The following is a 14,827-nucleotide window of genomic DNA, read 5'->3' on the forward strand; positions in this document are numbered from 1 at the left end:
GTGATCATTCTATTCTCCATAGATCATGAACAGGCAAGCCAGAATCCCATTTAAGATGGGCAAAACAAATCACATCAGTGAAGGGAATCACCTTAGACTGAATAGGGGGCCTGTGTCATAGATAGAATTAAATAACAGCAGTGAAACAAACAGCTTGGTATTAAAGATTGGCCATGAACACATTTAAGCTGTACACAGAAGTTTCCATCTAAAGAGTTGTGGGGCTTCACACAGGCTCCTAGAATGACTTTTAGGTAAAGCATTAGAGAGGATGCTGATGCAAAGAATCCCTTCCTAGCCTATGCTTCACTCACAAAATCTTTGCTGTCCTCCCCCACGCAAAGACAGCATTTGCCAATGGTAATAACTTCAGTGTTGCCATACTCTCAGTGCTACAGACTGTGGGTTCAAAAAGTATGACTGAGAAAATCATATTCACATGAGCTCTTCATCAATCTACATGAGTTCACATTACCAACAGGGAAAGGTTGAAATCCCCTGTAGTATGCCATAAGGAGATGATGCAACAGGGAAGAACTTCTTAGTTAAAAGGAAAGCAGTAGAAAGATCTGCCGATGAGAGTAACTGTAATTTTAAAAAGCCCAGGAGACCTGTGGGAAAAGAAAGGCCTGAGGATGGAGAACAAAGCAAACAAAAAGAAAGCTGTCTGGCAGGCCTGGTCACAGATGTACCCTCTCTTCTCATCCAGAAAGTCACCCTCTAGGTCCTGTGAGCTTTAGAGGGAGGTTGATGAAATGCCTGTGTTTTAGTATATGGCTACCGGTCATTTCCTCAGGCCCACCACAAAGAAGTGATCACGGGAGGCTGGGGAAACAAGAACTTCTGGAGTACATTTCCTGCTGATCCAGCAAACACAATTACGAAGAGAGAGAGAATCCATTCTGAGAGCAGCGTGAAATTCTTGTGAGCAGGATCATTCGCATCTCACATGGTTGAGGGAAAGTAAAGGGCAGCAACTCCTTAATGAATAAAAATAGCCACTTAAGCTTCCCTCTTATACATGCTGGGCATATGTTTTCCTGTATCCAAATAACAATATTTAGTTGCAAGTTTTATCCCATTAGAAAAAGGTAATTTTCCCTAAAGACACAGCCCTTTTTCTAGAGTCTTTCAAGAGTCCTGAGACTTTAAAACTGTCATTACATTGAAGTCATCGCATCAACTAAATCGTGTGCTGTAAAAGTTTAAAGAGTCACAGTATCTCCTTCCATGAAATTCCTACAATACTATAAAATATTTTTTTAAGTACTTGTGGCATGCATGGAGGACAACAGGAACACAGTAGCTTTCTATGTAGCTTGTGGAAAAGTCGAAAATCTGTTTTTAGTTCCCCAGTTCTTCATAAACTGTATATATGCCAGTGAAAGCTGCACTGAAATGCAGACACCTTCAGGGTAAACAGCAGCAGGTCATTCATAGGATTCAGCATAACACTGGAAAGGACAGAAGGAGGAGAAAGAAGAGCATTTTGCCTGAAAGATCAGCAGGGGAAATCTGAGTATAAACTGCCAGGCCACAGCCACAGCAGAATAGGGCAGGAGAGGAAAAGGCTGAGGCAAACAGAAAGGAAACTGGGATGGGAAAAAGATGAAGGTAGGTAAAAATGTTATACAGTGCTCAGCTTAGCCACAGAAAGCTCCTGTCTCAAAGTGATTTGCTGTGGGTACACGTTATTAGAGTGAAATAACACAATTATTATGTATTTCAAATGCATTTAATAAAGTACACTGTAGCTGATGGTGCTCCCCTCAGTAGGTCCAGGCACAGAGCACAAAGGGGCCTCAGGCATCCACATCAGGTTGCAGTTTTAAGTAACTTTTAAACTAGGGCAAGGTGCCAATTGTTACCTCAAGGTGCTGCACCCAGATAGACATGTCAGCAAAACCACCCAAGTTCAGTGTATATAGGATGACCATCAATACACAGGGCTCCAGAATCAAACAGTAACTTAGTTTTTCAGCCAAAGTCTACCACTTTTGAGTAATCAGCCTGGAGCTTCATCTCAACAAGAGTCACTGAGACCAAATTCAGACCTAGTGTGTAGAACAACACTATTGAGTGTTACACTAGAGGTAAGTTAGTCCTTTATCTGTTTGTCTTACCAAAATCAGAAAACCTTTTTGCTAGCTTGTACCAAATGCATTTAAAAAAAAAAAAAAAAAAAAACTAAAAAAAAAAGCAGAGCGGGGTGTCTCTCACTGACAGCACAAAAACCTCTTGTTTTGAAGAGATGCGCCTGTGGCAGTGATTTGCTGGTTTTGCCGTGGGTGAACCAACCATTTGGGATTTATATAAGATTGTTCTGTGTAGATCTTGGAATACTTTTGATGGCAACCATGTAACATCTTACAGACAGGAAACTGAGGAACAGGGAGATAGGACTTCGCCACGTGTCAGAAGACAGCAGGTTTCTATGCCCATTCATTTTCAGGACCTCTTTACAGAAGAAAGGCAGGATCATGGCACGGTCTTGATTTTGTGCAGTACACTTGCTGCAGACTGATTTTCTAAGTCCAAGCTTGAGGCAAAAAAAGCCTACTGCTATCTTGTTCACAAAACACCAGGCCTTAGCAACACAGAGGTGCTCTGCTTGCTGCAGGCAGGCAGGCCTGCTCTTTTCCAGCAACAGCAGGGTCTACCCAAGCATGTACAATGAACTCATCACAAAAGCAATCAGGCATTAATTTGGTCAATCATTCCTGAGACAGTTAATCCAGTTCTCCAACTAGACTATTTGATGCAAGACTCCAGCTAAACTGAAGGACAAAAAAAAATGCCTCGAAAGATGCCAGTCTACAGAACAGAACAATTTAGATATTGAACCATTCACAGTTATTTATATATTTTTTTCTTTTCTCTCTTTTTAAGAAAAGGTTACTCAAAACTCATGAAAAAATATATCAGGTCTTCAGGTACTAATAATAAAAAGACAGCCCACCCTCCAATCCTTATTTTGAAGAGTATTTGGAGTTTTCTATTAGGCTGCTGCATGCACCCTGCTTCACTAAAGAAGACCCTTTTTGAAGCATCACTTGACTTTGTTTTAAATATCTCACTACAGTTTCCATTTTAGCTCTGTGAGATTATTATTTTCTCTCAGCAAAGTGAAGTTACACAGCAGTTGAAAATGCTGATGGCTTAACCGGTTTCCTTTTTTTTTTCCTTCTTCTCCCCTCTCCACAGCAGCCCTGAGGGGTTTTAACTCTTTCTGCAGCACTGAAATCCTGCTTTTGGAGTTCAATGTTTAACTCTCGCTGGGAGACTCATAAATATTCGGAGTCACTCTCTCCCTCTCTGTTTGATTAGGAAATGAGCCTTTAACTCAATGTAATCCCCAAGCCATTAACAAAAAAGCCCTCAACAGCTCCACTATTAGAATTTCACTCCTAACCCACAGAGGATTGAATTAGATTAACATAACTACCCGCAATCTGAGTTTATTTTCTGTGCCAGATAGAAATGTGTCTTCAGGAAACGAAAAGAAGAGAGCGGGAGAGCAAGCATAGCATAATGAAATGTAAAAATAGAGAGATGAAAAATAGATGGACAGATGTACAGGTGAAGTGATAAAAGAGGTAAGAGCGAGCAAGAGAGAGAAAGAGATAGCTACACTACCTTTAATAACTGGCTGCTGGCTTTGGGGGTTTTATTCAGAAGGCCCCTAAAAAACACAGAATTGTTTCAAGAAGAGTGTTTTTTCCTGCTGGTGTTTACTCCATATTTTTAAGGATTTACAGTGAGACACCTGAGCATGCTATACTCTAGACACCTGTGCAGCAGATTTGGCACAGGTTTTATTTATAATTCCCAAGAGATGTCATAGTCAGCAATGAAAGGAGGGGCGTGAAGAAGAGAATCTGCATGTCAATCATTACTTTGCAGTCAAAGAAACAAATAAACTAGGATGAAACAAAATAGGTTTTTTGCATTTTTAGGGAATGAAAATTAAAAAAAAATTATGCAACAACCCTATGACAAACTATACCATATAGAATGAGTCAATCTGGAGGCTGATAGCTGCTTAGTCCACAAAACATAAAACATTAGTGAAGCAGAAACTAAATAACAAAGACTTTGTTCCACATGATGCATCAGTGTTCCCCCTAACCACAGATAACTCCCTCCCTCCAAATAAACATTGTCCCATAAACCATTGATTGGTACAGTACAAAACAGTAGATACTTGGTTATTTTTTCCAAATGCAGTAATAAAAAGATATAACATACAGCAGGTTTAACAGAGGAAAAGACCTACATGCAGTTGAAAGAGAATGATAAAGTCCAGCAGTTACATGGAAACTACTACTGAACAGTCCAAACAAATTCTTAAAACTAAATCTTTTCTTGTTTTATATTTGGAGAACTTCTCAAGAATGCTTGGATTTTTACAAAAACATACAGTAAATGAGTTTTTGCAGTAATTCCCGAGCATAGTCATGCTGATATTTCTGTTTGTGTAGGGAAGAAAAATATTAAATTTTTATTTTTCCAATGATGTCTCTTGGTTTTCAGTTTTTGGGGGGACCTCAGACTAACTATATGATAGATTCTTTGTTAGTTACAGAGTCAGCAATTTTATTTCTTTAATGCCTTTCAGAAAAATCTGCTCTCCCTTCATTTCACAATGAACTTGCATTGTCACAGAGAGGCAATAAATGTAACATCATGCCATAACAAACAGAAAAGGGACTTAAATAATTTAAAGATGTTCATTTTATGTAAAGCAAAAAGGCTTAATAATAAAAATGAAGCTTCTTATGATGAGAATGGTCAGGCTGACAGTCTTGGTTTACTTGGCGGGAGGGGAGCTTTACAGAAGCAGTGTATTGTAGCGATCATTTTGGGCATTATTTGTGTATGTAAATTCACCATGTTTTTCCATATTGTCCTAAAGGCCTTCCCTATATCTACAATTCTAGCTGAAAGATGGAGTGTTTATACCAATGGTTAAAAACTTTGAATTAATGTGTACTCAGTATTTTTGTTTCCAGAACTTAAGTTAAAAACTTCTAGTATTGTAAAATATATATCAAAGAAACTCAAAATAATGAGCTAAGGAACAATTCTATTTATCACCTTTCTACAGTCAGTCCAGGGAATTCAGCTATCATGTCTTTCTTAGGACTTGATATTTTAACTGTGAGACAGCTCTGGTTTTATTATTGTTTTTATTAGACACTTGTTCCTCCAAATTTCCTCAAATTTAGCTTTGTTTTATTTGTTTTTACTTTCAAAAATGGTAAATTTGGGAGAAAAAAGTTTTTAGAATATATATTTCATAAGAAATTTATACTAAAAAACTTTACATATGGAAATTAAGTATTGTAATATTGATGTTTTAGGGCAGACATTATAAATGCAAGAAATTAAGGATATTTTTCTATACTTAAAAATAAATATAAAAACTAAATTTTGTAGAAGACATAACCCAAACTCTGAAGCAAAAATATGAAACAAGAAAAACGTCTGTGTTTTGACAAAAATGTTATTCTAAAAAGCTATTAATAAGAAACCATTTCTGACTAATTATTGTCTTCCCTCTCCTCATATACTTCTTAACAAAAATACTCCAAAAATATATCACTGTTCAAACATTTTGCATTTTGGCTGCTTTAAAGCAAGGAGCTCATTGGCGATGAGAGAGTAAGTTCCTTCTTTGATTGCCACTGCACCGACTTCGCAAAGACTTGCACCCCTCTTTTGTCATTGAAGAGACTTCAGTTGCTTTGAGACTTTTAAAATTAAAGAAACATCGACTGCTCAATGATAAATGCATTCAGCAAAAGCAAAACTTCATTTCATCTCCCTGGTAAGAGAAGGTTTGATATGAAATGGCGGGGGGGAGGAGGTGTCATTTTGTTGTTTTGTTGTTTTTTTTTTTAATAGAGAAAAGGGTGTCGCTTGGTTCTTTTAAGACAGGACTGCTGAAGTTTCCAGGTTTGCCTTTACCAGCATGGGATAAATAGCACCTGTCCTTGGTAAGCCCTTAAGCAGAGTTACATTATACATTGACCTTTTTGGAATGCCAGCAAACCTGACTGTTTCTATTCTCAAAACAAAACTGCTCCACTCAAACTTTCATTTGCTTATTTCCAGAGGAAAAAGCCACTCTCAAATAGTGAAGCCACCTGATTTCTACAAAGTTCTGAACCAACTCTTCTCCTTGTGGGTCACACTGACCTTCCATTGACAGTGTGAAAATAGAAAAAAAAATTACTACCTTTAACCATACCAAGATGCTGCCATAATTTTTAGCCCAGATAAAAGGATTGGTGCAGAGCAACATTTGTATTAAAAAAAAAAAAGAAAAAAAAAAGAAAAAAAAAAGAAAAAAAAGAAAACCAACAACAAACACAAAACAAAAACAACCCCATAAATGCAATAAAAGGTAGAAGTTCACTACTTACATGCTGCAGGCTGAGAGATGAAGCTCTAGGCTGGAGTAGAATTTCCCTTGCCCTCAGGTGTTTCTAATTGCTGATTAAATATCTTTTGGTTCCGCCTGCACCAGCCGACAGTCCCCTCTGCGTCTCTGCCTCTCTTTGTGACTAGGACACAGTACTCTGAGTCCCAACCTATAAATAGATCCCAGCTCTGTGATTGATATAACAGGCAGCTGACAAAAAAAAAAAAAAAAAAAAAAAAAAAAAAAAAAAAAGAAAAAAAGGAGGGAAAAAAAAAAGAAAACAAAAGAAATAACCAGGTCTTAAGAAAAGCAGCAAAAGCTGGGCTTTTAACTCTGCACTGTGCCCAGGGAGGAGTCCCCCACAGTCACCCGTGGGCATCAGAAAGAGAAAGTGCAAGGCAATTACTTTCCCAGCAGCATTACAGCAACTTGAGGCATGTAAAGCGAGTGAACAAAATTCAGTGCACAAAGAAGGAGAGGGAAAGCACAACTGCCTGACTGCATCCAACTCTCTTGCAATTTAACAAAAATAAATGTCATTTTAAAAACAAGTTGGGGGTTCTGACAGATGATAGAGGAGTTCAGAGTTGGGTTCTGGGGGTTGGTCTACGTGTGCTTGTATTTCTGCTGCAGAATAAACTAGGGCTAGTGGCTAGGTTAGCAATGTAACAGCTTGGTAGCCTACTTAGGGTCTCTGCCCACAAACACTATTTGATGAGGCTGTTTCTAAAAACAAAACTGAGGACATTGATGGTACCTCACCTGTTGACTCAGCAGAGGTTACTTAGCTCTCAAGTACCTGGAGCATCATTCCTGCTCATGTCCTTGAGTGCCAGGAGAAAACCAGCAAGTTATAGATTTCAACACAGCTCTTTTGCAGAGGCTGAGCTGGGAGACCACCATCCAGGCACTGACTCAAGAGAAGCCATGAGGACTGCTTCTGCCCTGGTCCCCATTAATATTAATAGTTGCAGGGGTAATGGTCCTGGATTTTTCCATATCTGACCTCTACAGGTTAGAGCCACAGTCCAGCAAGGCCAAAAGCTTTTCCAGGAGGCTCCTGGTTCCCCAAGCCTTCACCAACACCTAGATATTCATGATCTTCAGTAGAACCTTAATGGCTATGAAGTTTCCTAGCAAATGAACTCAAAGGCAAAACAGCTCCTGATGAATACCAGGGGAAGGGTGGGGAAAAAAAGGGAGAACAGTGGGCAGAAAGAGGCAAAACAGCTTTCGCTACACTGCTACCTTTGGCATTATCTCCTACAATCATCCCTAGCATCATGCTCAGCTCTGCAGGCAAAAGTACTAGTGCAGACAGTGTACCAGATCCACCAGCCTTTTTTTCAACATATTGCTAGGCTTGCTTCAGCTGAAACGGTAAAGAAATGCTGAACTCATAAAGAGCAAGACAAAATCCTCAGGCACCAAGCTGATGCTGAACTCCATGGTTCTTTGGCTCAGGGGCCAACAGTACCTGAACTATTTAAGCTAGTTTAGGCATGTCTACACTGCAGCTGCTGCTCTTGCTGGAGTAAAGAAAGTTAGTTCAACAGGGGCAGCTGTCCTAAAAACAAGACAAGGACCCACCACATCACACCCAAGGTCTCAGTTCAACTGAAGCTAATGATTTGGGGGGAAGATAAAGTAATTTCCTCTTTTGGGGACCAAATCCTGCTGCATGCATAATTTGCCTCTAGTCAATATGCTTTGTGTCTAAACTGGTAGCCTTTAGTCAACCACTTAAAAAAAAAAATGCCCTGCTTGCAGGACAAGGGCCTGAAGAAGCACTAGGCAAAGACTCATGACATTCAGGTATTTTCCTCATTTGAGCCACTGTCCTGTGTGAAGTCTGGCTTGTCACTTTAACACTGTTGTATATGCACAGCTTCAAAAAAAAAACCCAGAGATAACAATACTTAACACTGCACTTTAAAGCACTTTGATATCTACAGATTAAGACCTACAAATGAAGAGGGGAAAAAAAAAATGTATCTGACAGACTGAGCTCCACTGTGGAAACAAATCCTCAATTCCCTGCCAGATTCTGGTCCTTTACCTTCTCGTAGTTGAGTAGTTGGATCTCAGATAAAAAAATTACCTGACCAAACAAAGAAAATTTTGAATTTCTGCCCTCTCATTTGGGCTGGCTAGTACAAGATGTTTTGGGCTATAATATCGAGAGCTGTAAAACATTTCACACTTCCATTGCCATTGGAAGGAATTTTAGGATCTCAGTACACAGAATAATCAGGCTGAGGCATGGCAGATCAAGGTTCCAAAACAGGAGCACCTAAATCCAACAATCATTTTTGAAAAATTCAGCTTTAACAAAGGCCTAGTCACATAGATCCTGAACATGTTACCACTCTCAGACTGTTTTTTGGGATTCTATATTACTGACATGTAAAGTTCTTCAAATACTACTCCATCCAGCCTTGTGTTGTATAGAACAGCATCATCCCTGTCTCATTACATTGCCATGGGCCAAACTGAAGGCCAGGGGGACCCCACAATGTAGTCTAAATCACGAGGACACTTTGGGCACATCTCAATCAGGTAGCTGAGAAGCTCTTTTCACATCTCAGGTCCAGGTCCAGTGCTGGCATTGGCATTCCAGATCCACAGTGGAGCAAGACCTGGGCATGCACTAGTCCCACATCATCCCACCTTCTGCCTGGAGGATGAAGGGGTGAGGAATTGCCAGCGTACCACAGTTAGCTAGTATGGATGAACTGTGAATGGAGTCAGCATTCCTCCATCCTTCCTTCCTGCCTTTAGACAGTGGGATGTATGACCTTAGTTGCTCCTCACTGGGGTACCCAGCAATCCAGAGATCTGCTTTAGATAAAACACCAAACACAAGTCTCCAAGCCCCACTGCTAGCACCCCTGTGCACAAACACCTCTTCATTCCATGGGAATGAATCCAACAGTAGAGGCCGTGAGACTGAATGCCCACTTCAAAACTCTGCAAAAAGAAAGCCAGAAGATTTCAAAAGCACCCTTAGATACATTAAAAAAAAAAAAAAAAAAAAATCAACACCAGTGACTTGTAGACTGTATAAAGGCTCAACTCTTTCCTTGAGGCACCCAAGTAGAAGACATTGTAAAGTGCAAGTGCAGCTTTACAGTCTTTTCCACTTATTGTTTGGGAAAGTATTTTTTAAAATGCATCTTGCTAGGGCCACTTTAATCATAAGTCTGTATTGCAGTCTCAGATTCTCAAGTCTATGGTGGAGGTTACATTTCAGTGCTTAATTTTCTTCAAACACAAGAAGTTTGAGCTCTGTACATGTAAATATGGTCAGAATTTGCTCAGCTGCATACAAGCTATTATAGAAGAATGCAAAATATACTTTCATTCTAATGATGAAAATAAACCAAAAAAATCACAGCTACGCTTTTTAGATAGGGACGCAGCAAAACCAGTTGAAGCTTGAAAATACTGGTCAAATCAATGGAATCTTCCAGTTCCAACCCCACACACACACATTAAACCACACAGAAAATCATTGTCCCTTCTCCTGTGAGCCACAAGATGCTTCTGTGAACATCTGATTCATGTGCCATAAGCTTAGAGCTCAGAACCACTACTGCTTTTATATCAGAAAACGCAGGTATCAATATAAGTTTTAAAAGACAAACAAAGTCAGGTCTGTAGTTTCCAAGGCTAGCCAAAAACTAAGAAGAATAATTGTAACACAGAACAAAAAGTTTCTTCAGCCGAGTCACACTGCTTTGAAAGAGTCTCACAAACTCAAAATTCCAGGACAGCTGTGTTAGTGTGCTGCTGGATTTAGTGAGGTGTGAATTGCACAGATTTCAAACGGAAACTACTTAAATACCAAAAAAGATACCGTAAAATGATAACTCTTTTCACATAAAGTAAATGAATGCAAAAAAAGCATAAAATAACCAACCCTCTTCCAAAACTGGGAAGATAACAAGATAAGGAATAAAAGAAAAACAAAAGGAAAAATTTTAGTAGCAACCCTCTTCTGGATGCTTGGCACACATAGTATGACTCTTAGATCTGATTTAACAGGTAGTTAAATATAGTATGCATTTTGATACAAAGCATGTATTCTGAAAACCAGCAAATGCTCAAGAGCGAAATGATGATATTGCTAGGAGTTTAGCTATTTTATTTCCTTATTTGATTTTAATGATGCAAACTTCATATTACTTCAATGATTTTGTGTGTGTGTGTGTGTGTGTGTGTGCAACCAATATCCATAGCAGGATATTTTTTGGCATACACTGAACACAAAGTCCATATGTCTGCATCCAGTTCATCCATGTACCCTCCAGAATGGTGCACACCATGCTGCCATGTCAAGTCTCTGTCATCACCATGGAAAGTCACACTGCTCAGTTAATACACTTGTAAATTTTGCTTCTTCTTTAGCTCCTATATATTCTATTATTCTTCAGGAATGTGAAGATGGCTAAGATTTTAACAGAAGTTCCCTAGCAGATCTAGCCATTCCAGCTGAAGATGTTACCGCTCTCCAGCTGCCTGCCAGCTGGAGATAGGACTCCAAAAGCTCTTTGGCAGAAGGGAACCTGCAAAAACTTTCTAAACAGCTTCCAGCAAAGCAAGCCTAGTTAGGACTAAGAAAATTTCCTGGACTAGGCAGCACCCAAATCTATTCTTCCATTTTCAGAGCTTCAGGCAGAGAAAAGTCTTCACCTAGCATAGGTATTTGCAGAGTTAGGCTGTGGAGAGGCACCACCTGTGGCTGCTCAGCAGAGGTTATGACATTTGCTTTAACAAGAACAAAAGCGAGCACAGAAGAATGCTATTCTCCCTTGTTTTTCTGAGTCCACCAGTAATAAAAATTCACTAATGAAAAATGGCTTGGACTGAGCAACAAAACACATACCAGAGTGCATACAGAGACTATCCAGAGTGAGTATTCAGTTCTATACCTACACACAGAAATAACATCTGTAAGGATTTATCTAAAGCCTGAAAGCACTAGGACAATCAGATGTTGCATTACATTTAAACATGCAAACTTTGCCAGTCTATCACTTACTGTATGATAACAGAGTCCCTTCTACCCTTACCTCATTTAGATCCCTCCTAAACTTCCACTTCTACTGCGGATCCTTCACCTAAAAGGGCTTCTGTGTTTACTCTCAGCAAAAAGCAACGAAACAGAATAAGACTTCTTGGATGTAGTCCTGCCTAAATCGTGTAACCATGATCCTCTCTCTCTGGAAACTACCATCATCATCTTCCAATCACATGCTGCAATGCGTTCAACCAGTGTTGGACTATCAATTCCATCATTTGGGGCAGCCACTTTTTGCGCCTTCAACTTGTTGCAGATGCTTTGCAGAAACTTATTGCTGTTGTTGTACCACTTATTTAGGACCTTGTTTAGCACCAGCAAGTCCACACCTGTGCTGGCAGGGCATTAGCTGTGCACTCAGACAAATCTCCAAGCAGCCCTACAGCCTACTAAGGTCGGCTTCAGGCAAGAGATACTGTTTCATGTTCTCAGTGACCTTGGCCATGGTGGGGAGGGAGAGGAAGCATGGTAACTGTTGTAATAAAGCTCACAGTAATTTTGATAGCAGGAGAAGGAGGACAAAGTGATATTTACACCAGTTTTGGTGCCAGATCAAATAGGGACCAGTACTGCCAGAAACAGGATCCCCTTGGGTTTTTGTTTTTATTTTGTTTTTACTTCAGATTCCTTCAGACAACTTCTACAAAACCCAAACAACTGTTATAACCACAGACAGGCCTAACCATGATGTCTGGCTCCAGATCTAAACTCCTTACAGCCAGATTGTTAGCTCAGCTCCCCAGAAAAACCATCACCGTTTTCCAAATGCATGTGTCAGGGGGGTTATTACCCCTCCCTATTTTCCTCTCCAAGGAGAGGCTCCACATTCTCTGATTGTGTGTCTCGCTCAATTAAAAGATATTAAAAAAAAAAAAAAATGAAGGCAAATAATTGATAAAGTTCCTTAAAGGACGGTGATGCTCCTGGCTGCAGACACCCAGAGGAGCAATAAGCCTTTCCAGGAGAAGCCCTTCACATACAAGCCAAGGGGTTTCATGGCTGTCCTCCTGCCTTCATCCCTACTGAGGACATGCCTGCAGGGTGGCACAAACCAGCAGAGCAAGGTGCTGCACAAGTTCCTCAGCCTCTGAAGTGAGGAAATAAGTAAAGAAAAATTCTGCAATGGGTCCCTCTTGAGCCCCCTCCAAAGCAACACCACTGATCTCCCATCCTGCCTCATCCCCCATTAAAGTTAATTCTCTCTGAAGAGCCCCTGCCCTGAGGGGTGGGACTGTCACTGGTCTGAAGGAGGAGGTGCAGCTCTCACTCCAATCAAAATACTGTCAGCCAAGTGTCACTCAGCATATCGGCATCAGGGGGCTGTGGGTTGGCTGCAGGGGTCTCTGTGAGGAGAGGCCGGGGCTGCCCCATGCTGGACACAGCGGGTACCAGCAGCTCCAGCTCACCCACCGCAGGGCCCGGCTGAGCCCCTCAGCCAAGGTGGTGGCACCTGGGGGAAAACGTGTTTAAGAATGGACAGAAAATGCGACACAGACAGCAAAGAGTGAGAAATGGCCTCGCAGACACCCAGATCAGAGCAGAAGGACAAGGTGACAGAAGCAGACAGTCCCCTGCAGAGACAGCAATGGAGCAGGTGGGTATTTCCTGAAGGAATAGCAGCTTGCAGCTGTCCAAGGACAGCCCACCACAGTATCTCACAACAGATTAAAACAATCTGCTTCATTCGGTAGCTCTCCCTCTGTACCCAAGACCCAGGCAAGCAAGTGGTCCCAGGCAGGTGATCTCTGCTGACACTGCCAGGGCTCCCATGCCAAGCAGGGTATACCACAGGGACAGATAGGGGACAGGCCACCAAAAATAACCCTGAACAGTACTGGAAACTGTCTTGTTACTGTAGGAAAGACAATTCTCCCACACAGATCACACCAAAACCCTACCTACAACTCCTGACTGATGAGGGAATAGAACCATCATATTTGGGAGTCACTTGAGGGCACACATGACTTTCACAGACACAGCAATGTGTGTGCAGGTACCTGCCTCAATTCCCTCACTGGCAGTGAAGTTCTGCCACCACAATATTGCTCCCTCACTGTGGGTAAATCAAACATGAAATGGCAGGCTAAACATTACCCTCACAGAAAGTCTTTCCAGCACATAAAGCTACGGCAAGGTTCACTTGCACCCCGAGGGAAACTGAGATCCACATTTCCAGCTAATGCCTCTCAGCTCTGCACCATCTAAAATTGCTTCTGAGCCCACTCTGTGGCTGCCAGGCCCTTGGCAGAGAGCTGTAAGCCCTTGTAATGTGTGGAACGGGCACAGACCCAGGTAAAATCCCTCCCTCCCTTGTCTCTCTTCGGGCTAACCTTAGCAAGTTCTGTGGAACTTTGGCTCAGCTTCATCTTAGCAATAAGTGAGGTGGTTTCTCTCTCTTCAATGTGATTCTGCTGCAGTCTCCTCAGCTTCCTCACCCATGTAGTCTGGAGTGCCTCAACACTTGGAGCATTTCCTCTCCAGTAGAGTGGATATAGGGAAGGAGAAAAGGGTAGGAGCCTTTTCTTTAAACATAGTTGCCCATATTTTCAAAAAAGAGGAGTTTTGCAAAAGGATTTAGCATTCCCTTCTTCATCTCCCTCACACAGAGCTCATCCCAGACAAAGGAGCAAGGCTACAGCACACACAGAGAGGGGACAAGCCGCAGGGGCCACCTGTGCTGCTGCTGAGCTTTACTGCATTTTTCAGCCACTGAGGATTTGGTCTGAGGATGCTTTGCACAGAGGACATGAAGGGCCACACACATGGTCCCAGCAAAGAGGTGGCAGTGCCAAGGAGTGCCAGGATAATGTGGCTGGTGCTCAGGCAAGCTCCCCTCAGCCAGACAGAGCTAATGTGCTGCCAGCCAACAACCCAACAGGCCAAGAAAGAGCCAAAAGACCAACAGTTTCCCTACAGATAGTCTTGCCAAGTGCCACAGACAGCATTTCCCCTTGCAATGAGGTCCTGGTGGGGACCATGTGGCTCTTGAGACCCCCCATCCCTTCACCGCATGCCTGGAAGAGCCATGGGCTGCTTCTGGGTGCAAAGATGCCCTGCAGTTCACCACAAATATTCAAAGCTGACGGAACCTGAGCTGGAGCTCAGATATACCACAGTCTATAGCAAGCTATATAGTCCTCCATCCTCCCCTCCTCCCCACCTCCCACCTATCCCCTGCAAAAAGATGTCACGTTGACTGAGGTTTAACAGTCAGAAGGGAAAAAAAAATTCTGTCAAATTCTTAACCCCAAGTGGATTTACCCAAAGCCCCTTGGAAACAGCTGCTTGAGGAAGGTTTCTGTTGAGTCCGTGTTTCA

General features: G+C 41.6%; 1 protein-coding gene across 4 annotated transcripts in view; it reads right to left on the minus strand.

Moving 5' to 3' along the window:
* The window catches only part of ESRRB (estrogen related receptor beta), a 132,083-nt gene extending 125,557 nt beyond the window's left edge, over positions 1-6,526 (minus strand). The window contains exon 1 of one of the 4 annotated variants that reach the window (XM_082057786.1): positions 6,429-6,526. Coding sequence is in view for 1 of the 4 variants with exons in the window: in XM_082057787.1 (XP_081913913.1) it covers positions 6,429-6,430 (2 nt within the window). In the remaining 3 variants the exon portion in view is untranslated. The remainder of the gene's footprint in view (positions 1-6,428) is intronic. The other 3 variants (XM_082057788.1, XM_082057787.1, XM_082057784.1) reach the window with 3 other exon arrangements.
* Positions 6,527-14,827: the final 8,301 nt, after the last annotated feature.

Source organism: Streptopelia decaocto, assembly GCF_964273445.1.
Source record: "Streptopelia decaocto genome assembly, chromosome: 7".
NCBI classification, from domain to species: domain Eukaryota; kingdom Metazoa; phylum Chordata; class Aves; order Columbiformes; family Columbidae; genus Streptopelia; species Streptopelia decaocto.